The sequence below is a fragment of the Oryctolagus cuniculus genome, chromosome 15 (assembly GCF_964237555.1).
Source record: "Oryctolagus cuniculus chromosome 15, mOryCun1.1, whole genome shotgun sequence".
Classification (NCBI taxonomy): domain Eukaryota; kingdom Metazoa; phylum Chordata; class Mammalia; order Lagomorpha; family Leporidae; genus Oryctolagus; species Oryctolagus cuniculus.
Window position 1 is genome coordinate 11,044,591 of NC_091446.1, and position 24,967 is coordinate 11,069,557.

Sequence of the window (24,967 nt, forward strand, 5' to 3'; positions counted from 1 at the left end):
TGTTGCCCAGTGCCACCTTTGCTGTTGGCTGGGGCTGTCTGAAGGGGCAGCAGGCATACACCTGCTACCTGAGTCCACAGCCCTGTGTCTTCCCAGAGCCCAGCTCTCATCTGAGACCACATTTACGAGCTGGCTATAGACACCACGACCCCAGACCAGGCCTGCAGAAGCCCTGCCACTAGCTCTGCAGGCGGGGACAGGGTCTCAGGGCTGCTGCTCTTTCCCAAGATTTAGAAACCACAAAATAAATAATAAATAAAATATTGTGAGTTGTGTTACTACTTTATTTTCCTTTTTTAAAATGTAGCATAAAGTCATTCAACTTACAGATATGGCTCCTTACACATTTACTCTATCTAAAGTTAGATACTTGAACTACTGAGATGAAGAAAATCATCCCATTAAAACAAAAATGGCAACATTTCTGAGAAGTGAGTTATGCTTACGTGATGGGAAATCAGCTCCCCATCTACCCCCAACAACGCCTTCAGTCCAGAGCTAAAGGAAGACAGTGACCACAGCTGGCGTGGTGCCCATGCAGAGGGCCCCAAAACAAGCAATGGGGTTAAACAAGCAGCTTCTTTCTTCGTACAGAACAAGGCTACAGAAGAGAAGCATCGTCTTCCCTTCAGCCCTTGTATTAGTGTGTTGTGCCTCCACCCAAGTTACTGCGTACCAAGCGGCTACAAATAACAAAAACAAACTGACTGAAAGTCCCTGAAATGCATGCAACTTAAAATCCCCAGAGCACACAACCCAGTCCACGTCTCCAGCCTGACCCCACTCAGCGGAGACTACGCTGTCGCTGGGCTCCCCTGGCTCCCAGCTGGGTCCGTCGTGCCACTGGGGTCTGCAGTGGTTCCTTCTTTGGCTTCTGCCTGCTGGGTTTCAGTCTGGGGGTCTTCATTTCCGGCACTTTTCTTCCCCTTGTCTGCGGCCATCTCCATGATTTCTTGCAGTGGCCGATCAGGTTCAAGGTTGCTGGGCTGGAGTTCATAAACCTGGACTTGACCTGGGACATCGATTGCTTTCTGTTCGAGTTTTTCCAAGATGGTCTGGACCTTCCTGACACCGTCTCTCCTGGCCTGGCGCACATCAGCTCGTCCCTCCGGGTCCACGGAATCCAGGGCCAGCAGCTCTTTGGTCAGATACTCTTCAATCATCAGGTACTTCTTGTCGGTCTTCTTGCCTTCGAAGTTGTCCACAGCCTGCTCCAGCCCTTGCACCTTCTCCAGGATGGCTTCCACCTTCAGCACACCTGGGTGTTTCGGGGGGGCCTCAGCTTCTCCCGGCTTGGGGGCTGGTGCGTCGGCAGGGGTGGGGCTGGGTGCTGCCTTCTCTTCCGCAGCCACATTCTTGGGGGGAGAGGGGACAGCAGCGGGGGCGGGAATGGGAGGAGGACAGGAGACTGGAGCAGAGGGCACCTTTGCCTCCACTTTCTCAGAGGGAGGGGGCGGCTTTGGGGAAGCAGGTTTGGAATCTGCCTCCTTGCGGATCACTTGGATTGGGATGTGTCCGGGAAGGAGATCTGGTCCTGCCGGGCCTGCCTTACTTTCTGGCTTGCTGTCAGGTTGGGGAGCAGGTGGAGATTCTCGCTGGGCCATGGGCGGCTGTGAAAAAGAAGAGAGGACACAAAGGCAGGTTCAACCCCTGGCAGAACGTCCCGGGCGGCTGGGTGCAGCCAGTGCCAGTCAGAAAAATGGGCAATGGCTTTTTTTTAGGTTAATTGAGAGAGTCTAAAGTCAACCAACAGCTGGTACAAAACCAAAATATGCCGTTAATCATGTAGGAAACCAAACCATTTGTTAGGCTTCTGGGAACCACCTTGGGCTGCTTGTGTTACCTCTCATAGAATCTCTCTGTAGACAGTGTTCAAACAGCAGTGAAAAGAAAACCAAGATGATGTTCAAAAATGAAATAGCAAAGCCTCTTGCTGACTGCTGAGCCGACTTTGCTGATAACAGAGTGCTGAGTGGCTCTGACCATCGGGTGAGGCAGCTGGCGCCACAGGCCTGGCCCCCACTCCTTATGCCAAACGCAGCCCACTCATGGGGGAGTGGGGTGCAGGCCTTCTTTTTGTTAAAGCTATGACAGCCTAATAGTTTCAGCCAGGATAGTGGTTCCTGGTGTATTTATTTATTAATTTTTTTCAACAAACAAGATACTCACGGTCGTCAACTCCGTGAGAATTCTGCTTAGGCATACTCATGCCTGAACCTCACACTCAGCAACGCCTCCCATGCTGACTCCGGCTGTGGTCTCTCCTCGAGACTGTCGGCAAGAGCCATTTTTTAAAATGATGAGCTTGGGGCTGGCGCTGTGGCGCAGTGGGTTAACCCCCTGGCCTGAAGTGCTGGCATCCCATATGGGCGCGGGTTTGAGACCCAGCTGCTCCACTTCCGATCCAGCTCTCTCTGCTATGGCCTGGGAAAGCAGTGGAAGATGGCCCAAGTCCTTGGGCCCCTACACCCACATGGGAGACCCGGGGGAAGCGCCTGGCTTCAGATTGGCACAGTTGCAGCAAACTGGGGAGTGAACCAGCGGATGGAAAGCCCTCCTCTGTGCGTGTGTGTGTGTGTGTGTAACTCTTTCAAATAAATATATAAATCTTAAAAATAAATAAAGGAAGGAAAATGATGAGTTATGCTCCGATCAGAAACACCTTGGTTCTTCTAGCATATAAATGAATATCTAAAATCTCCCCTAAGTCTCATGCTCCCTAATCTAATCAACTTGGCAATGAAAGTCAGACTGTACTATTTCTAAAGTACACCCAATTTCTAATATTAAATCCTACCATATGTTATTAGGTCAAATCCTTCAAGGCCTCCAAAAAGGGATCCTGGAACAAAACTCTAGAAAGGTCACCGAGGGGCTGGTGCTCTGGTGCAGTAGGTTAAGCCCCTGCCTGCAGCACCAGCATCCCATACAGGCACTGGTTCGAGTCCCAGCTGCTCTACTTCTGATCCAGCTCCCTAATAGCCTGAGAAAGCAGAAGATGGCCCAAATACTTGGGCCCCTGCACCCACGTGGGAGACCCAGAAGAAGCTCCTGGCTCCTGGTTTCAGATCATTCCAGTTCCAGCCATTGTGGCCACTTGGGCAGTGAACCAGCAGACAGAAGACCTCTCTCTAACTCTGCCTTGCAAATAAAATTTTTTTTTAAAAAGAAAGGTCACCACGAACAAAGCTGATGGCAGTGACAACAGGGTTGAGAACTGTTCACCAATTATGCCGTGAGGATGCCACCACCACTCAGTGGGTGCTCCTGACCTGCAGGAGCCAGTGTGACTCGGCAGTCGCCCCGGAACCTGCTTTTCCATCAGACCTGCTGTGACAGGGCTCGCGATGCGGTACAGCAGGGTAAGCCGCCGCCTACGTCACCGGCGCCCCTTATCAGACTGCCATTTGTGGCCCAGCCTGGCCGCTCTGCTTCCTATCCGGCTCCCTGCTAAGGCAGCTAGGACAGCAGCAGACAATGGGTCTCTGCCACCCGCCTGGGAGACCTGGATGGAGTTCCAGGCTCCTGGCTTGGGTCTGGCCCAATCCCATTTGGGAAGTGAACCGGCAGATAGAAGATCTTTCTCTGTGTCTCCTTCTCGGTCATTTTGCCTTTCAAATAAAAAAAAAATCTTTAAAACAAACAAAAACCAAGACCAAATAAACAAACAAAAGCCTTTTCTATCACTCCAGATATCTCCAACTCCGGTCCTTACTGCTCCTGAGGCAACCCCATGGCCTCTTTGGGTTACACAATAATGGTGTGTAAGAAGCTACTTTAGGGGCCCGCTCTGTGTGTAGTGGGTTAAGTTGCAGCCTGCAGTGCTAGCACTCCATTGGGTGCTGGTTCTATCTGCAGCTGCTCCACTTCAAATCCTGTTTCCTGATAATGCACCTGAGCAAGCAGCAGAGGATGGCCAAGGCTTGGGTCGCTGCACCCATGTGGGAGACCGGAAGAAGCTCCTGGCTCCTGGCTTCAGTCTGACCCAGCTCCAGCCACTGTGGCCATTTGGCAAGTGAACCAGCTGATGGAAGGTCTCTCTGTCTCTCCCTCTAACACTGTCTTTCAAGTAAAATAAGTAAATCTTAAAAAAAAAAAAAAAAAGAAAAGAAAAAAAGTCACTTTAGAAACATGCAGGAGACAGCGTTCTGTGGCCTGCACTCTTCAAATAACATCAAGGTCATGAAAGCAAAGAAGAGCCGAGGAACTGTTCCAGACCGAGAGCCCGCAGGGAAGTGACCTCTAAACGCAGAGCTCATGATCCTGGCCTGCATCCTGGAACACGGAGGACTGCGGGAAGGGAGGCTGAAAACAGACTCTGTACAGGCAAACAACACTGCGAGAATGCTAAATTTCCTGATCCAAGATTCCACGTGCTTAGGAATGAGAATATCTCTTCCTTATGAAAATCTTTGAAATTTGCATATAAAGAGGTCTCCAAAACTTCATGGAAATGCATTATAGAAAAATTACGTGTGGATTTCAAAATATTCCAGAATAAACTGATCTTTTGGAGCCAGCACTATGGCGCAGTGGGTAAATCCTCCACCTGCAGTGCCGGCATCCCATATGGGTGCTGATTCCAGCCCTGGCTGCTCCACTTCTGATCCAGCTCCCTGCTTATGGCCTGGGAAAGCAGTAGAGGATGGCCCAAGTGCTTGGACCCCTGCACCCACATGGTAGACCTGCAAGAAGCTCCTGGTTCCTAGCTTCGGACTGGCCCAGCTCTGCCCACTGCAGCCATTTAGAGAGTGAACCAGCAGATGAAAGACCTCTCTCTGCCTCTCTGTAGCTCTACATTTCAAATAAATAATCTTTTTCTAAAAATTTTTAAAAACTCATCTTTTTATTCCATGTTTCCATGAACTTTTGGAAGTCCCCACATATGTGGTTATCTACAGAGAGAAGAAATGACAAAGCCAAGCACAGCGTGACCGCGAGTCTGGGTGGAGGTTTACGGGCTTCCTCTGTAGGAGTCTGAAGACTTTCTGGTAAAATTAAATTCACTTCCAAATAAAAAAGAAACTTTGAAAGGCGGGTGCTCTGTTCAAGGTGCTCCAAGCAGCTATAACTGAACTCCTCCAGGAACCAGCACCTGCCATCTCCAGTGAAGGAAGAGCAGGCCTGTGCCATGACCTTGACCGGGTCAGGTTTCCCATTCCTGAAGCTGGCCTTCTCCTTGGCCAGGCCCCGTGGTGCCCTGCTGCAAGATTTGAGACAAGCTCTTCTGGTCAGGCTCAGAGCTGAGCTGAAGAATTAAAACACACGGAATGATTACGTTCTGGACCTAGGGGATTCCCAGAGGCACTGAGAAGATGAACAGGCTTCGTGGAAGACACGACCAGCTCATTCCCTGGGGGGAGGACTTGGAGTGCGTGGACATTCAGGGAGGGGCATCAGCCTGGGCAAAGGCAGAGGTGGGAAGGAGCAGAATGGGCTTGCAGAGCTGGAGGAACCCTGGGCACCTGCTCAGCGCTCCCAGTCCCTGGAGAGACACCCAGCTGCTGACCATGAACGTGCCATACCTGAGGCCTGTCCACCACAGTGTGCACACGGATGGGCGACTGCGAGAGCACTGGTGTGCTGCTTCTGGCTGGCGAGCCCTCCCGGCTGGACGCACCCCGTGCAGGCGATCTGAATGGGGACGGGGCCCGCAGGGGTCGGTGCTCCCAGTCATCCCCCTGGATCTTGTGGTACACTGGCTGGTGGGTCTGGTATTCACCCTGCTGAGCAGGGTAGTGGGTCTTCTGGGCTTGGTGGAAGGAGGGCTGGGCCACTGGCCGGGTGATGTTCTGCTCGTGTATCACCGGGATGGGGATGTAGCCCCGGGGCAGCTGGTGACTGCCCAGGCTGCTCCTGCCAGAGGAGGGCAGGCTGGCGGAGGACGACGAGGATGAGCAGTCGGAGGCAGCAGGAGACTGGGACCGCTGCAAGAGACAAAGGGGAGACGGTGTGACCCTGTGAACGACCCCCAGCCCGGCACTCCAACCAGGCCCTCCGTTGTGCACCTGCTCAGGGAAACACACCGTCTAACACCTCCCTTCGGCAGACAGCTCCATTTCCAGAACCTAGGGTTAAGACTTAGAGCTCGGGCCAGCACAGTAGTGTAGCAGGTAAAGCCGCCACCTACAGTGCTGGCATCCCACATGGGTGTTGGTTCAAGTCCCAGCTGCTCCACTTCCGATCCAGCCCTCTGCTATGGCCTGGGAAAGCAGAAGATGGCCCAAGCCTGCACCTATGTGGGGACCTGGAAGAAGCTCCTGGCTCCTGGCTTCAGATCAGCACAGCTCTGGCCATTATGGCCAAGCGGGGAGTGAACCAGTAGATGGAAGACCTCTCTCTCTCTCTGCCTCTGCGTCTCTGTAACTTTGACTTCCAAATTAATAAATCTTAAAAAAAAAAAAAAAAAAAAAAAAAAAAAAAAAAAAAGAGCTCCAGAGTCCAGAGTCAAGTGTCGCTCCCCCTCTTCGTGGAAGAACAACACAGGACCCTGCATTGTTCTTTGGTCTGCTCGGCCCTCCCCGGGTTTGCTGCTGGTTCTTCCTGGGTTGGCTACCGTCCCTTCCACCTCCGTGGAAGGGCAGTTCCCCCTAGCCACTTTCCCCACTTCCGCGGGGAGCGGCACACCGCCGGCTGGCTCTCTCGGGGGCTGCACAGGTGTTCCTTCAGATAGATGTTCCTGGTGCATGTTGTCTCTCTCCTCCTTTATAGTCCTCTTCCACCAATCCCAACTCTGCTACCCACACGCCGAGTACGCTGCTCTCCTCCAATCAGGAGCAGGTCCTGCTGTTTATTAGTTGAACTGGAGGCAGCTGCGTAGAAGCTGTTTCCTCCTCTCCCAGCGCCATATTGTGGGAGAGCAGATGCATAGAATAAGTCTTAATTCCAGTAACTTAGTCTAGTCCGAGTTGCTCCCAGTTGCTCCCCACAGTCAAGAGGCCTGGGTTCAAATCCTTAAGAGCTCTGTGGCTTTCTGAGCCTCCACGGGAGGCCAAACTTCTCCCTAACTATGGAACAAGATTCACTGCTCTCACGGGGCGTTCTGAAGATGGAAATGAAATCAGCTGTGCAAGTGCCTCAGCCACAACAGCTACACAGGAGGCACTCGGCTCCCTGCAGTTACTGTCTCTACCCCACCCCCGTCCCATCCCTTAACCTCTTCTCTCCAAGCTCAGCTGAGCACCTGGGCGCCACGGCTGTCCCCGGTGTGGCGCGTGGCACATCAGGCCCTTCCCCTCCCGAGCTACCTCTAATCACCTAGAGATGGAGGAAGACGATTCCCCTAGTCAGGCTGCATTTGCTAAGATTTCTCTGACTGGTGGGGCACTTTACAGATCTCAGTCCTGGGAAAGGCAGGAGGGCTCTCAGGACCCCTGTCAACGTGACCTCTCACCCTCCTGCAGGTGGGGGAGCCGAGCACCCACCACTCTGGAAGCAGACAGGAAACGAGGATGTGTGCTTGGGAACAATGAATGCTGCAGACACAAGGGGATGAGCTGCGGCCCGGAGAATGAATCCTGCAGGGTCCCTGGGCCGCGGGTTTCAGCTGAGACAGAGGAAGCCAGGTTTGAGCTATTAATGCCCTCAATCCATCAACATGCCCTGAAGTATTTGGCTTCAGGAGCGAAACCCAATCTGCTATCGACGCGTCCCTGACTCCTTGTTCTGGATTTCCTGTTTCAGCCAGTGCGAAGCCGGGAGGGCTGGGATGTGGTCTCGGTTTCCTAACAGCACAGCTCCGAGGGCTTAGGATCCACTCCTGAGCACCAAGCACCATGGACAAGCACCTCTCTGTGCTTTGGAACTAGAAAGCCCTGTGTGAAAGGGGGGCCCCAGCTTGGAGCCAGAGCCCGAGTGTCCAGTCCCAGCTCGGCAACTTCCAGCTCCGTGCACGTTCACACAACGCTGGGGCTGACGTGCGGCCAACAACCTGTCCTTGCTGGGTGACCTCCGCCGCCGCCAGCCAGGCCCAGATAGATGCCCTGCTCATTAACAGGCGCCTGGCCTAGGGCCAGGCCTCTCTTACCTCAGGTCCATGGGAGACTGGGGGCTGGGCTGCCGCAGCTGCCACCGCCTGTGCACACTGTTGTTTCTCTGGCTGCGTGGCATCCGGCACAGCCCGCAGAGGTGACTGGGACCTCTGCGGCGCAGCGGCGGCTGCCTCGGTTCGGAATCGCTGTGCCCCAGGCTGGGAATAGACGTGGAAAGTGTGCGGCTGCCGGTTCTCAGCGCCTTCGTGGAGGACGGGGATGGGAATGTAGCCTGGTCGGAGCTGGGGGTACACAGGGTGGCCCTCCCTAGCGGGCAGCAGCCTGGCACCCTCCCGCGAGGGCCCATTGGCTGAGGATGGAGTCTCCTAAAGGGAAGAAACACAGATGGGTTAGAAACTGGTAAGAAAACGCTGCGAGAAGGCAACTGTGGCATCGAGAGCGTGATCTCCCAGAGTGCTCTGCACCCCAGAGTGTCAGCTGGGACGCGCCCAGCCCCCTGCCTCTGCCACCAGCTCTACTGCTGTCTGGGGGCATCAGGAGAGAGGTGAGCCAGGGTAGCTGTGGAGCACAGCGAGTTCCCAATTCCCAAACTGACAGCAGTGAATGAGAGCAGCCGACTGTCCCCAGATCTTCAGAGATCCAGACCAGAAGGTGGGCCCTTGGAAGCAGGGTCCAGCTGCAACCACCACCAATGTATAGCAAAAAAAAATTAATAAAAGATCACCTCCTAGATTTCCAGTCCAAACACAAACACAGAACACAGTTGGGAAGTCTTTGCAGAGAAGTGGGGTGGCACAGGCGCTGCCCCTGCAGCGATATGGTCAGGAACAACCAGAAAGGCAGGGCCAGCCGGGAGGGGAAGCATCTGGGGATTCCCTGAGCTCGGCTTCCACAAGGATTCTTTGCTCAAACTTTATTTCAGATTTCAGAACCTTCTTCTCCTAGGCCCATCAGCGCATTCCCCTGTAAGATCCAGTTTTAGCAGAAGAACCCTGCTCAGTTGGTTTAGCCAGAGTGCCCCACCCTGGATATCTGATCCACTTCCTCAGCCTCCAGGGTCTGCTCACGCCACAGGCCCGGCTGCAGCAAGAATCCTGTTAGGTAGGTTTGGCCAGAATCTCTCTGACCCTGACTTCCCCTTAGTCACTTTCTGTCCAGGGCCACACCCTGCTCCGCGGCTGTAAAGCCCCCCTTGCCCACATCGGTCTCTCTGCCCCGCCCCTGCCCGTTGCAGGCTTCCTTGTGGACCTCAGCCCAGGCCCCCGAGTCAGTCTCCTCTAGCATTACAGGGCCCACTCTTGCGAGCGGCGGCTGGGGACCCCCTCTTCCGTCCTCTCTCGCAGTCTCCCTTCAGTGGCCTGGCTATTTTGGGACCCTTGAGAAGGCCGCGTTCCAGATGCTCCGCAGGGAAAGATCTTATTTCAGACAAGGCCGGTGGGTCACTGGGCACTGCCATCTCTCAGCACACAGAGGCTGTGCAATGAAGCCCTGACCCCTTGGACTAGGGCTCCTTTCACGGGGTGGGGGAAGGGCACTGATCTGTGTCATCCGTACACATCCCAGTGCACAGACCCCTGAGCCCTTCCTGTAGGAGGAGTCTTGCTGAATGGCAAGCACACGTGGGGAATCTAAGCTTGCACAGTACAAGTCCCACTGGCGCAAAATCCACCAAAAGCGAGACAGACAACAAGGGCTGCTCTGCATTCTGAGTGCAGACAACACTAACTGCAATCCCGCTGAGACCCTGCCTAGGGCGGGCGTCCAGCACACAGAAAAGGCAAGGGTGTCGCCCTGTCCTTGGGGACACAGGCAGGCAGGCAGTCTCAGATTAGAATAGCCACGTGCTCAGGGCGGCAGCATTATTTTAGCCTGCTTAACTCTCAGGTCACCCAAGAGCAGGCAGTGGGTCTGGACGTCAGATTCGGAACCCAGTTCCTGCCGTGGGACAGGCAGTAAAAGGCAGCAGGCTGGAGGTGCTGAGAAAGCTTCGGCTGCTCCGCCGAGAGCCACAACACGCCCTCCCGGAGTGCCGTCCACCCCCAGCCCACCCCCACTTCCTTCCAGCTGCAATCTCGGCCTGCACGGCCGTGCGATGTCATCTCTGCGGGCTGCCTGCAGGCTCACTGCTTCTCCCCAGACACTGCACACTCCAGAGCCCAGCAGTCAGGACGCCTTCACCACGTGCTGGTGGGTCTCTCGGGCTCACCAAACCAGCAAGGCACCCTCTCTTGCAACAAGGAGCTTAGAAGATGGGTTAAGGGTGCCTGGGGCAAATATAAAGAGGCCTGAGGTACGGGGGAGATGGGGCTTTCAAGGGTGGAACCAGCCTGGATGGGAGCCAGCAACACTGAGCCTGCAGAGCTGCAGTGAGGTTTTGTAAGACCCATGAGAAGGGACGCAGGGGCCTGCGACAAACAGGAGCTCCCCCTACATAGGCACAAGACAGTGCCTGTCAGACTGGGGGGGGGGGCAGGGGGACGGGGGCACGGCAGCGGAACCAAGGTGAAGGACAATCAACAGTGACACAAGTCAAATGGTGGTCACCCCAGAGGAGAGGACATGGCCAGACAGGGGTCTGAAAGAACCTTCTGAGGTTCTGTCTTCTGGGGGCAGGAAATGGGTGTGCTCCTGTGAAAACCTGTCCAATAATACCTTCTCTGTAGTCCCGACACTGCCACCCCCTAGAATCCTTAGCTAGGCCTGGCTGAGCTCTCGGCTCTACCTGGAGAAAGCCCCTGTGTCCAGGAAGCTGGCCTTATCTGTATCTTACTGACCATATTCTGTACCTCAACTTTAAGAGACAAGAGAGGGGCCAGACAGTGGTTAAAGCCCCAGCCTGCAGTCCCGACATCCCATATGGGAGCCAGTGTGAGTCCTGGCTGCTCCTCTTCCAATCCAGCTCTCTGCTGTGGCCTGGGAAAGCAGCAGAAGATGGCCCAAGTTCTTGGGCCTCTGCACCCACGTGGGAGACCAGGAAGAAGCTCCTGGCTCCTGGCTTTGGATCAGCTCAACTCTGGCCGTTGCGGTAATTTGGGGAGTGAACCAATGGAATGGAAGACCTTTCTTTCTCTCTGGCTCTACTCTGGCTCTCTATAACTGTCTTTCAAATAAATCTTTAAAAAAAGGGGGGGGGGGGAGGAAGTGAGGGAGGGAGACGAGGCTATGGCAGCACAGGTTTCAGCCTGGGTCCCCATCAGTGCCACGTCTGGGTCGGGGGAGGAAAGACCGTGATCACAGTAGGTGGGGATGGTGGGGTCAGAGACAGCTGGAAGTGGGGCCTTGGCAGGCACTGAATTGCAGAAGATGAGGCTGGGGACCAGGGGCCACGCTGGAAGCAAAGACCCCTATCCTCTGTCCTTTAGAGTTCCAGCACAGCCAGAGAGCCTCAGCAAGATGGGAGGGACAGGAAGGAGAAAGCAGGGCACACTAGGGATGAGAGCGAGGAGGGGAGGGCGGAGCTGACCAAGGAAGACACGCTCGCGGAGAAAGCGTCCCGAGCGGCTGGCAGTTCTCCCAGGAGAAGTGAAGGCGGGGGCTGCCACTGACACTGTGAGCACGGGCTCTCTGCTGGATGCCACTGTCGGCTGCTCAGGGGGGCAGGCAGAGGTGGGTAAGACAAGTAAGGATGGCCAGAGGCTGCTGTCTGCCAACTGAATCTGCATCCCTGGGTCTGTGTGAATTAATAATCCACTTGGGCCATTTAATTAAAAAACTGCATCTATGGCCGGCGCCGCAGCTCACTAGGCTAATCCTCCGCCTAGCAGCGCCGGCACACCGGGTTCTAGTCCCGGTCGGGGCGCCGGATTCTGTCCCGGTTGCCCCTCTTCCAGGCCAGCCCTCTGCTGTGGCCAGGGAGTGCAGTGGAGGATGGCCCAGGTGCTTGGGCCCTGCACCCCATGGGAGACCAGGAAAAGCACCTGGCTCCTGGCTCCTGCCATCGGATCAGCGCGGTGCGCCGGCCGCAGCGCGCCGGCTGCGGCGGCCATTGGAGGGTGAACCAACGACAAAGGAAGATCTTTCTCTCTGTCTCTCTCTCTCACTGTCCACTCTGCCTGTCAAAAAAAAAAAAAATTATTAAAAAAAAAAAAAAAACTGCATCTATAAGAAGTGCCAAAGGCTGGTAATGCAGTGCAGGGGTTAAGCTGCTGCCTGCAACACCAGCATCCCATTTGGGCCCCACTTCAAGTCCAGGCTGCTGCTCCACTTCCAATCCAGTTCCCTGTTAATGCACCTGGGAAAGCAGCAGAGGACAGCCCAAGTCTATGGGTCCTTGCACACATATGGGAGACCCGAATGGAGTCCCAGGCATCTCACTTCATCCTGGCCCACTCCCATCTGTTGCAGCCATTTGGGGAGTGAACCAGAAGATGGAAGGCCTTTTCTTAAAAAAAACAAAAAAATTTCTGTATTTATTTGAAAGGCAGAACTGGGGAGAGAGATCGATCTTCCATGCACTGGTTCACTCCCCAAATGGCCACGATGGCCAGGAGGAAGCCAGGACTTCCTACGGGTCTCCCACGCGAGTAAAAAGCACCACCTGGAAGCGTGAACTGCCCTTTTATCCTCTACACTGCTCTCAAAACATTCTAGTTTAAAAAAAGATTTGTCAATGAAAAGAATAATGTGTAATATTTATAATTCCCCTACAAAACATGGCTCTTCAGTCCACCAAGCCGTGTTCTCAAGTTCAAGCCCACATCCAGAGACAGCCTTGGTGATGCAAGCCTCTTTCAGCGCTGGCTTCAGTGGGGTCCTGGGAAGCCACCTCCTCGAGGTTGGGGACAAGTAGGGAGACTGTGTGATCACATGACAGGGGCTGGAGCACGGGGCCACACGTCTTCACTGTCTCACCGTGGCCTTGGCCTGTCTGCAGCTCAGCTCTCCGTCCTTATCCTGGGGTAAAGGCATCAGAAATGTACACAAAATCCAAGCAGGAAGTAAGAGCCAAGGGCCTGACAGTCACTGCTTAGCTCACTATATTCATTCATACAACCAACTGGTTCATTAAAACCGGCTCAGGTGTGTCCTGGGGGCATCCAACAACCCATGAGAAGGCTAGGATAAAGAGCAGGGAAAATGAGCCCTGGGGAGCCAAGTAGACGATACTACTGCAGAAAGCCTGAGGTCAAGTTCTGACTGGGGTGAGCTGATGAGCTTGTCTGTTGTTAACAGCATGCTCAGTTTCTAGTCACTGAGCACCAGGGGACGACCAGGACACCCTGGTTTTGCCCTACATGTGTGACAGAAGCAGCCTGCAGCCCCTCTTTCCTGAGATTTATTTATTTATTTATTTTTTGACAGGCAGAGTGGACAGTGAGAGAGAGAGACAGAGAGAAAGGTCTTCCTTTGTCGTTGGTTCACCCTCCAGTGGCCGCCGCAGCCAGCGCGCGGCAGCCGGCGCACCGCACTGATCTGATGGCAGGAGCCAGGTACTTCTCCTGGTCTCCCATGGAGTGCAGGGCCCAAGCACTTGGGCCATCCTCCACTGCACTCCCGGGCCACAACAGAGAGCTGGCCTGGAAGAGGAGCAACCGGGAAAGAATCCGGTGCCTCGACCTGGACTAGAACCCGGTGTGCCGGCGCCGCAGGTGGAGGATTAGCCTAGTGAGCCACGGCGCCGGCCTCCTGAGATTTATTAACTGAAGGAGAGGCCCAGAAATGATCTACAAAGCAGTGATCTGCTCCTACAGGGAGCAATGGGGCACACAGGAAATATACCCTACGGCACCCTCCAAGCCCTAGAAAGCCGGGGACTGCGAGAGCGGGATGGGAAGGTCCCTCCAATCATGGAACTCTAGGTACCCCAAAGAACCACGTGGCAAATTCAGAGGAGGAAGCTGCTGCACCTTGCTCCCCAAAGCAATCTTTGTGCCCCAAAGGCAGGCTGGAAACAGCAGCTCATGGGCCCTGCTAGGTGTATGCGGGACACACACACTTCACACATTGGTGGGAGCGACCTTCACCCACCCACAGCTGGGCGAGTCCCCAGTCCCGGCTCTGTGATACAACTCTGAAAAAAGTGAGCTCAACACCTACAAACTACAGCCACCATCACCATAGTCTGAACCACAGGTGACAGCGACAGAACCCCAGGGCTGCCCCACAGCACTTCCCACCTTCACAGCCCTGGAGTGTGAAGTAGGCCAGGTCTGCTCACTGGGTTTAGGGCCAGAAGAGCTTTCACATGGGTCAGGTACTGAGTTTTACTAACACATCAAGCTGGACCTGGGTCAAGGTCAGGTGGCTGGGCTCACCTCTACCAAGGAGGAAGCAGGCACACAAACACACAGCTTCTTTCCAAAGAGTAAACAGAGACATGAGCTGCAAGGCCTGGACAAAACGTTGGTGTGACAAGCCACATCAGGAATTCAGTACTATTACTGATTTGATAGATAAGTAAACAGCCATTTGCATTCCTGTAGCCAAACTCAAATCCTTCAGTTCCCACAAGACTGACATTGGGTCTGGGTCTCTCTCATCACCCACAGAACTGTTGTGGGCATGTCACAGACAAATTCTTGATATATAGATACACTTTATTTACTTGGGAGGCAGAGAGCTCCCATCTGCTGGTTTACTCCTCAAATGCCCATAACAACCAGGGCTGGGCTAGGGCTGAAGCTGAAACCTCAACCCAGGTCTTCCATGCAGGTGGCAAGGACCCAACAGATTGAGCCATCACCTGTTGCCTCCCAGGGTCTGTATTGACTGAGAGTTTAAGTCAGAAGCCAGAGCTGGGTACCAAACCCAAGTACTCCAATACGCAGCACAGACATCTTAACCACTGCCCAGATGGCCTGGGCCCAAACTCTGAGTAATAAGCTCAGTCCACAGTCCACCAAAGTCCACTGACTGTACCCCTGAGACTCCTGGTAGGACAAGAGGTCTGTGCTAAACACAGCTCTGGGAACCGCAGGTGACAGGAGGCTTGCCCTGTTACTAAAATACACACATTTTGTCCTAGAATTAGGAGATGGGGTCCTTGCGTGTTTCCACTTAGGAACTGAAAACAACTCTGCTTCTCTTTGCGAAGGGGTCCAAGCAAACAGGGCAGAACCAGGATGAGGCCTGGCCTGCGCCGGCCACCCCAGGTTCCAACTCCTCCTGGGGTTCCCAGCTGCGAGGCCCTGGGCAGAGCTCCCAGCTCTGAAGACCGTCTCCCCAGCCGTAAAACTCCCCACGCTTCCCAAGGCTTCCTGCCAGGCTTAGAGAGAAAAGGGCAGAGGAAAGTGCCTGGGAGCTCTGGGCCTCCCCGCTCCACAGCCGTCCTTGATCCCAGCTACTGACGGGCCCGCTTCTCTCGGCCGGTCCCGCTGTTTCCAGAGCCCGACTCCTGAATGGCTCTCATCAAGGGGGTTAAGAAGCCCCTCCAGCTGAGCGACTGAAGAGCACTGACGAGAGTGCCATCTTTCCAGCTGAGAGCCGAACCTAAAGTTTCACAACCTGGTGCAACCACAGCCAAGAATCTGCTCTAGGCCCCAGGCTGCTGCTGCTCAGGGCAAGGGGACAGCTCAGAGACTGCTGCCATGCTGCACCGACTGTGGCTTGGAGCGCAAATCTCAAGACCGAGGGAGAAAGCCACGCCAGGCTCCCGCCCAGGAAAGACTGGCTGAGAGCACACCACCTGCTGGGTCTCCTCCACACCCCCACCGTCCCTCCCCAGGGCACACAAGTGGTCCCCAGGCCAAGCACGGCCGTCAGCAGCTGCTGGGCACTTCCTGTGCCGGGGGCAGCATCCACAGCTCACAGCCCACACCCGGCCTCCCCAGTGCCTCCCACCCCTGGAGCCCTCCCTCAAGGACTGCACCAGCAGATATGTGTGGGAGCTGGGAGGGGGCCCAGGTACACGTGGCAGTGCACAGCCAGGCTGAGAACCCCACGTGAGGGACAGCTTGCTTTTGAACTCGTGGATTCAGGAAAAATTAACTACATGCCTCCTGGTGCTGGCACTATGGCGCAGTGGGTTAAGCCACTGCTATGATGCCGGCATCCCTATGGGCCCTGGGTTGAGTCCCGGCTGCTTCACTTGGGCCCCTGCCACCCACATGGGAGACCCAAATGGAGTTCCTGGCTCCTTCGGCCTGAGTCAGTCCCAGCCACTGTGGTCATCTGTGAGTGGACCAGCAGAGAGAAGATCTGTCTCTTTAAATCTGCCTTGAAAATAAATCTTAACCCTCCCCCCTCCAACATACACACAAACCTACCTATTTCCTCTTCAGACAGGAAAAAAAAAAAAAAAAAGCACAGAGCCACCTGCTTTAATCAATCTAAAGCCAGGAATCACAGATGGAAAAGTACCTGACACTTCCATACCAGGAAGCAAACTCTGTCTGAATTTCAAGGGCCTAGGCAAAGGGACCTCACGTTTGGTCCATTTCCATGGCTTTTCAGGGACTTGAGCCATCCTGACACGTGACACGAACACACCGACCAAGCACGGGCCATCCCGCCCGCCAGCCGCCAGCCGTGCAAGTGTGCATCAGCGTTAGTGTGCACGGCACCCGCGAATATGCATCTCCTATAAAACACTTTTCCAAATGGAAACCCTTGGTTTGTCCACTGCAGCTGAGGGGAGACCCTCGGGCTGAGGGGAGTCCGCTGGGGCCCTGCGCCCTGTCCTACGCAGTTCCTCACAGCACTCCTTCCCCCTCAGGAAGGCGGTGCCCATCACACACTCACCCCTCCTTCCAGCCCTGGGGACGCCGCTGCCCCGCACAGCTGGGTCCACAGCAGCTGTGCAGACGATGGCTACTCACTAGGTGACTGGGCTTTGCCCACCACGGCCTGCGCACCCAGGTGCTGCCTGGCACTGCTCTTAGGGCTGTGCAGGTGTGGCGGAGACAGAACGCGTCCCTGTCTCTCCCCCTGCCAGTGGAAATGGGGAGTAACCAGCGCTCCACACAGCACAACACAGGAAACACAACGCCACAGCCCAGCTCCGGACACGAGTCGCGGGCTCGTGAGGCTGGGGCCGGCACAGCGACTACAGGGCCCGGGAGCCTGCATCTGGCCGCTGTGCTGTGTCCCACATCACTGCCCATCCACATTCTGTGCTCAAGGGCTCAGGAAGCCCCGGCACGGGGCTCCCACTGAAGGCCACCCAGACACTGGGCAGCGACAGCTCAATTCGGTACAGAGACAAGGGGAGGCCTAGCTTCTGAGGAGGAGACACCAGGCCTGAGAAAGATCAGATCGGCCTGCTGTGCGGGAAGCCACACACCTGCCCACGAGCTTCTACTCCTCAGGAGAGGCTGCCAGGGTCTCCAGGGATCCCAACCTGTGGCCCCTCGCTCGTACCATCTCCCTCGATCCTCCCAGCAGGGACTGCTGATAGGCCCATTTTACAGAGTGCATCACTGAGCTCTGGCAAGGAGATTACCAAGGATGTCTAGAGTCTACGTTCGTCTGGCGGTGAAGGCTGGGCGCCGGCTACCCCTTCACTATTCCTGTCACACCTGTACACTGTGGCAACATTCATGTGTCCCCAAAACCTTTCATCTTCCGGGGGCAGGACGCAGCAGGAGGGAAGTGTTTCTCGGCCCTGGCGGCGCTGGGCTGAAGCTCAGACCTGGAACATTCAGTCCGGAGAAGGCTCTGGGCGAGGGAGCCAGGGCTCCGTGATGAGTCATCGGCCCGGCAGAGCCAGCACTGAGTGGAGGCACTCAGCGCAGCCGTGAGTCACTGAGACCCCGGTGCTGCATGGGTCCCCCAGGCACAGCCAGACCAGGGCTCCACACAGAGAGGACCCTGCTCAACTGGCAGGTGGGCGGCCCTGCGGGCCTGTGGCACCAATCAGGAAGTGGCTGCTTTCTCTCCTGCATATCCACCTCCCACTGTTTGGATTTTTAAGCCATTCATTTGTTCGGTGTGCAGGGAGCACTTTTTAAATAACTTAGAAAACTCTATAATCCTACTTTAATGAAGAGAGGAAGTTATTTTGCAACAGGAAAGGACTGTTCCAACAGGATGCTAAGGAATTCTCAGTGGCGAGTCTCACCGCGGTTCACTAGGGCACGGACGGCTCCGTGCTGGCAGCTCCTGGGTAGCTGAGCTGTTTGCAGGCTTCTGACGCAGGCAGAGAGCAATCTGCGATTCTGGGCTTTTCTGAATTGACATGAATAAGAGGCTTCATGACTATGCTGTCTAATCTTAGTGCCAGCCACACAGAAGAAAGTCTCCTTGCCCAGTGCTGGGCCTGCTCTCAGCAGCTGTGGGATCCTAACCTCTTCAGCAGACTTGTTCTTTTTTTTTTTTTTTTTTTTTTTTTTTTGACAGGCAGAGTGGACAGTGAGAGAGAGAGAGGAGACAGAGAGAAAGGTCTTCCTTTGCCGTTGGTTCACCCTCCAATGGCCGCCGCAGCCGGTGCACCGCGCTGATCCGATGGCAGGAGCCAGGTATTTATCCTGGTCTCCCATGGGGTGCAGGGCCCAAGCACTTGGGCCATCCTCCACTGCACTCCCTGGCCACAGCAGAGAGCTGGCCTGGAAGAGGGGCAACTGGGACAGAATCCAGCGCCCCGACCTGGACTAGAACCCAGGGTGCTGGTGCCGCAAGGCAGAGGATTAGCCTAGTGAGCCACAGCGCCGGCCCAGCAGACTTGTTCTAAGATGCTGCGTTGGGCTGATGTTTGGCACAGGTTAAGATACCCGTGTCCCACATCAGCTACCTGGGTTCAAGTCCCAGCTCCAGCTCACAATTCCAGCTTCCTGTTAATGCAGACTCTGGCAGGCAACAGTAATGGCTCAAGTACTTAGGTCCTGGCTACCCTGGAGGACTTGTGGCTTCTCCCTGCTGCCATGCACCCTCGCCACTGTTGTAGGTTTTAGGGAGTGGGCCAGCAGATAGGAGCACATTCTGTCTGCCTCTCGAATTTAAAAGTATTTTTTTTAAAAGATGCTGACTCACTGGCAGAAACAGAAAGCTCAAAGATACCTGTGCCTTACAGAGGGCCTGGGTTCAGTTCCCAGCTCTGGCTCCCGACTCCACCTTCCGGTCAATGCAGGCCCTGGAATGCAGCACTGACGGCTCACCTGGGTTCCTGCCACCAACCTGGGAGACCTGGATTGAGTTCCTGGCTTCAGCCCCAACTCAGCCCCAGTCATTGCAGACATCTGAGGAGTGAACGACTGGACAGAGAGGGGATCTTTCCACCCCCCAAATCAAAAGTGGGGGTTTCTCTAAGACCCCCAAGGATGCACACCTGGAATCAACACTGAAGTCACTGTGTAGAAACGGCCTTTTCAGAGAGTGCTCAAAAGGAGTCGCCTCCGGGGTACATCTGGAAGCCCTGGACGGTGCTGAAGCTGCAATAGGAGGCCCCAGTGATACACACACACCTTACACTTGCTGAGGCCAGGGTTCTGTATCAGTCTGGACACTGGAGGGGCCAGGCCCAGGCCTCACTGCTCTGCACAGACCCACTAGCTCAGAGCATGTGCACCCCACTAGGAACCCAGACTGGGACAGGCTCTGCCTGCCTCCGAACTCTCAACAGGGAAATGACCCCGCGGAAAGCAGGAAAGTGCTAACCTTGGGAAAATTAAAGTAATATGGAGTCCAGAGTGGGTACGGCTTCCTCCGACTGCGGAGAGGCAGGACATGCTTCATGGAGAATGGCACGAAGGGCCAGAGCAGGCCTCTTGCTGTTCCACACCGTGACTTGCACGTAGCGGCACCCAGCAAACCTCAGACAGCACGAATGAGCAGGTGAAGAAGACACTGGTCCATCTCCTGCCTCCAGACTCGAGCTCAGGAAGTGGGAAGTGGGCCCACACTTCTGATCAAGGGTACAGAGGTGGGTTCAGGGTTGTTTACTGCCTGGGGTTGAGGCAGAAGCAGCCAGACCCCCCCCCCCCCGAGGGCAAACCTACCCATCACTGTGCAGAAGCCAATGGGGCTAAAGTTATCAAGTCTATCTGTTTTGCCATAGGCCAGGTCCAGCCCCTGTTTTCTCATACACAGATCACACTTAATAGTTTGTTACAGAGAGCTGAACTGAGGATTTAGAGGGAGAAGGGTGGTAGAAGCCCACACCCACACCTGGCATGTATATCTAAACATGCTAACAGACCCCCAAAAATATCTACCCTATTCAGTCCTCGCTAAAGAAAATCTTTCTCATTAAGCTTTTGCAAGCTACCTGGCTTCCTGCAACACTGCCAGCACCCCAAAGATACCTTCATAAAAGCACAGGGAGATTAGGTAACACCAGATACTCCGCAGGGTACCACAAGTGCCAAGTGGGAGAGAGAGATCCATTTCTGCAGCTGCAAAAGGAAGGGATCTGGAACCTTCCCTCCAAAGGCCGGCTGCGTAAGTTCTGACGCAGAAGCAGACTGGGGGTGCAGACCTGATTCAGGACAACGGGAGGCAGAAGGGCCAGAGAAGTCCCCGGGCGACTGTGATGGCAGATCTGTCAGTACCGGAGGCCCCCGCGGCCCCCGCTTGTCCTATGCAAGGTGTCTAAGCGTTATTTCCGAGGTCGGACGCAACTCTCATTAAGGGCAAATCAACCACAAAACGGGACAAATAACACTCTCAGCGGTGCAGGCTGTTCTTTGAGGGGAACGTGAGTGTCTTACAGGAGCCGCACTGCCAAGCTCCTGGCAGTCCCTCTCCTGTCCCAAGTCTGTGCAGCCAGCACTCCAGCTCTCCACACACGTGAGGGGAGAAGGCCACTCACTTCCTGACTGCTTTTTGCTTCTGCTAGGGGCACAGCAGCTTGCTATCCACGGGGAAACAGCAAAATGAGCTCATCTTTGAGACCATGTGGGAGGCTCTACGGAACCTGAAGAGCAAATGGGTCTAGTTCAGTCATAACAGAAAGCCGTTTCCGCCTCTCACGGCACCTGGGCGCCATCCGTCACAGCCTGGTGGCGAGACTCTGCTGGGTGGGCAACACAGAGGGACAGGAGGACCTGGGCCCGCCCAGGTCTGACCACCACCCACCCTGCGCTGCCCCTCTACAGAGGCTGTGACACTGCATTTACACTCTTCCGAGGAGAGGCCCAGGCCAGGCCCCAGCAGAGTCTGCTGCAAAGGAAAGTGGCAGCGAAGGCAGCACTCTGCGGGAAGACGTGAAGGCCACGTCACTTGGGGGATTCCAGCCAAGTCCCCCTCTTGCAGAGGGCACCATCGGCCACTGGGGGTTCCCAGTGCCAGCAGGGCACAGTCAGAAGGACCAGAAAACCTTTCTGGCCTCCACACTGAGCAATTCAGATTCAACAGGGGGAAGAAACACAACTGAAATCTGTGATCTTAAAAGGTCCCCCTGCACACTGTCAGCCTGGGGGTCCCCAAGATCCAGAGCCGAAGCAGCCCTGCTCCCTTGGGAGCAGAGCCCCTCTCCTGCCAGGGAGGAAGGAACTGCACAGTTTATGCAGGGCAGCAAGCCAGGGGGAGTGGCCTTGCAGGAAGTGTGCATCTCCTGACTCCAAAGTGAACGCCAACCTCTCTGTCGGGGAGGGGCCTGGACTGGTAGGAACTTGCCAGAAGACTGGAGGGAAGCCCGAGTGTACAGAAATCAACCTCCTGTGCTCACTTGCTCCTCCGTAAAAACCAGGATAAAAGACCTGCTCCAACCACTTCCGGAGAGTGCACTGGACCAACTGAGAAGGGAATAAGGCTAAATAAAACACCGGCTCCAGTCTTTTCCACGCTGAGACTGTAAACATCTCACAGCAGAGTCCTCCCCAGGAAGCCCTCCCCTCATGCTCATATCCTCACCGACAGCACTTCCACCTGAACGTGAGGGAGCTCCCGGAAGCTCAGCTCACCTCTGCCAAAATCAGCCCTTCAGGCCATGTCCCTTTTCAGGAATCCATTTTTTTTTTTTTTTAAGATTTTTTTTTATTTACTTGAAAGGCAGAATTATAGAGAAGGAGAAAAAGAGAGATCTGCTGGTTTACTCCTGAAATGGCCACCAAAGCCGGGGCTGGGCCAGACTTGAGACAAGAGCCAGAGGCTTCCTCGGGGTCTCCCACACGGGTGCAGAGGCCCAGGCACTTGGGCCACTCTGCTGCTTTTCCAGCCACACTAGCTAGGAGCTGGATTGGAAGTGTAGCAGCTGGGTCTCGAATCAGTGCCCATGAGACACCAGTGTCACCTGCTACGCCACAACACCGACCCCAAGAACCCAGTTTTTAATGTAAAATTGGATGGAAGGCATTTCCACCATATTTAGTCTGGAGTACGGTGTACCTAATGTAAGTGAAACTGAGTGAGTCACCCCGATATCAAAGCGCAGGTCTGAAATAATGAGGCCCCAACACTGCATGGGCTGAGTGCTGGTGTTCTCCCGCTGCTGCACGGACAAATCCAAGCTGCTAATTTGGTTAAGAAAACTCCTCTTGAGTTGATCACGTTGAGCCATCAGAATCCAAGCAAACACACACGGTAGAGGTCAGTGACCCCATAACAGAGAGGACACAAAGATAATCGCGTAATCAAGAATTCCAGCCCGCATGCGTCAGTTTCATAACAATTCAAGCTACTTCTGACTTCTTCCCAACGGATCCACACTGCCTCTTAGTAGGCCTTCCCACCGAGCTCTCTCCTTGCTTTTGGAATTAGCTGCATGACCTTCAAAAAACACATGAACTTGTTGGGTTTATCAACTGAAAAGAGGCTGAACCAAATGATCCTGGAAGATGTCTCAACTTTAGCATTCTGGTTGTTTCCTATTCAGATCAACTTTTCCAGTGCTGGACTTCTGACTTAGTTATTATTTTCTATTTGTTGAGAAGGATAATAGTAGCTCAACCTGTTTTTCCCTCCTTATAAAGGTTTATGAAACCACAGCCTAACCCTATCCGGCAGTGGGTACAGAAGATCACAACTTGCTGGGTAAGTTTCAAGTTGAAAACATAGTGCTGGCAACCAGTATGTTCAAACTTGATCTTCACTGGAGACACAGTGCCTGCAGATTCTGCCCGCCTGTGGCTACCTGTGGTCTAAGAGCAAGAACAGGGTCCCACCCTAAGGGTCTGGATCTCCAGAAAGGGGGCTGGCCTGAAAATAATGTAAGCTTCACCCAATAAAGGGCTGAACAGACACACACAAAGGTATATGTAATTATGCCCTTCCCAGTTAATTACAGCCTCTTACATCAATTTTCAGGAATATACAATTAATTTCTTGTAAATGTACAACTGCTGAATGTACACTATCTCCCTGTTGGGTACCAGAATTTTGTTAATATTTTTAAGAACAAAAAAATAAGGCAGACAATACATGTCTTTCTTCCAAAATAATGGTTTATAAAGCATTTATGATGGGGCGAGTTTAGAAGTCTTCAAAATAACTTACCAGCTCTTTACTGCATTTATTGTGCCTGGACTCATTCACTCTCTTTTTAAGTGTATGTATTTTCCCAAGCTTTTAATCTTGAAAACGTTCAGATTCACAGAAAACTGAACAAGCAGTAAAGTCAATTATCGTCTTCTAACGAACAAACCCGTTCCCAATCTCCTATTTCCTCCCCCTCTCCGCTGAGGGGGAGGGCGCACACCTCCCCGCACATGCGTAGGGGAGGCATACACCTGCCACCCTCGAGGCTCGCTCATCGGTTATTTGTGGACTGGAAGCAAGTGCGGAGTATCTGAATACCATAACAAGGAAAATTCTCTCCCTCCTTCTCTCCAGCGGCTGCCTAGGAAGGCAGCACCTGGCTTTTCCTCCCCACGGGTCGCACCAGAGGGCACAGCGGATTCCAGGAAAAAGACTCGAGACCCCCGGGAGCGGGGAGTGGAGTCAAGAAACGCAGAGAGGGGACCGTCGCCCACGCGGGGCGAACCCCCGGCCTCGGGACGCGAGGCCGAGCCGGCCGCACAGGCCTCCGGGGCTGACCGCTCCCCGAACGCCGGCTCACTGCGCTGCCCCCCGTCCCCGCTGAACGCGCCCGGGCGCCCCGGGGAACCGCGTTAGCCCCGACGCCGGCCAAGGGCGGGTCCCGGGAGGCGACTGGGCCGGGAGAGGCGCGTGGGGGCCGGTGTCCGCGTCCGGGGCGGCCGTCCTCGGCCTGCTCCCCGCCGCCGCTCGCCGTCCCTTTCGGGCCGCGGGCCCGGCGGCTCACCTTGGGGCCCTCGGGGGACACGCGCGGGTCGTTCCACGTCGTGGTGCGGCTGTTGTGGTCCACGAAGAAGGGCCAGCCCGTCTGCGGGTCGACCTTGATCTCCCAGCCGGGGGGCAGCGGGTCGCGGTCGGCGGCGCCGTTGCCGGACGCCATCTGCACCACGGGCGAGTGGGTGGCGGCGCTCATGCCGGGCGCGGGGTCTCGGGCCTCGGGGCGCACCGTCGCTGTGTGGGCCGCGGCCGGAGGAGAGCCCTGCGCGCCGCCGACGTGTCCTGGAAGCCGGCGCCGGGGACCTTTATGAATTAAAGGCGAGGGTGACGTGGCCGGAGAGGGCTGGAAGTGTCTGGAAATAGCCTCCTCGCTGCCAAAGGGGAAGGAGGAGAGAGAGGGAGGCAGCAACTGGCCGGCTAGAAACTTCTGGCCCCATCCGGAGAAGTTGGCGGCGCGGGCCGACGCGGAGCTCCGCCCTGAGTCATCGGCGAGGGGCGTGGCGCGCGGGGCGGGGCCTCGGCCGGCCGCTGGGGCGGAGCTCGGTCCCGAGGGCCGTCCCGGGCGACCCCGCCGCGCGTGGGCGGCTCCCGCGCTCGCGCCGCTTTTCTGCGCTCTGGGGCCCTGGAGCCCGCGCCGGCGCCCGCTGCGCCGCCTCCGCGACCACGCAAGGAAGGCATCTTTAATTAAGCTCGGGGAAGCCGGCCACCCCGCCGCCATCGCCGCCGCGGCTGTCCAGATCCCGGTCCTCGGGGAGCCCCGCGCGCCTTTTCCAGGGATGCCCCGAGCTCTCCTCTGGCTCCACAACGCGGGCGGGGAGAACATGGAGACTCACTTGCTTGCCTTCGGAAACCTGAGGAAGAGAGGTTGCAGCAGCCTCATGACTGAACTCCAGAAACTCAGTCAAAAACTTAAA

General features: G+C 55.3%; 1 protein-coding gene across 1 annotated transcript; it reads right to left on the reverse strand.

The window, feature by feature from the left end:
• Nucleotides 1-263: 263 nt before the first annotated feature.
• Nucleotides 264-24,532, reverse strand: BAG3 (BAG cochaperone 3). The gene is made up of 4 exons (XM_002718689.5): nucleotides 24,064-24,532; nucleotides 8,027-8,356; nucleotides 5,526-5,927; nucleotides 264-1,610 (listed from the first exon to the last, which is right to left on the reverse strand). The coding sequence occupies exons 1-4, from the start codon at nucleotides 24,247-24,249 to the stop codon at nucleotides 795-797; spliced, it is 1,734 nt and encodes a 577-aa protein (XP_002718735.2). The 5' UTR covers nucleotides 24,250-24,532; the 3' UTR covers nucleotides 264-794.
• Nucleotides 24,533-24,967: the final 435 nt, after the last annotated feature.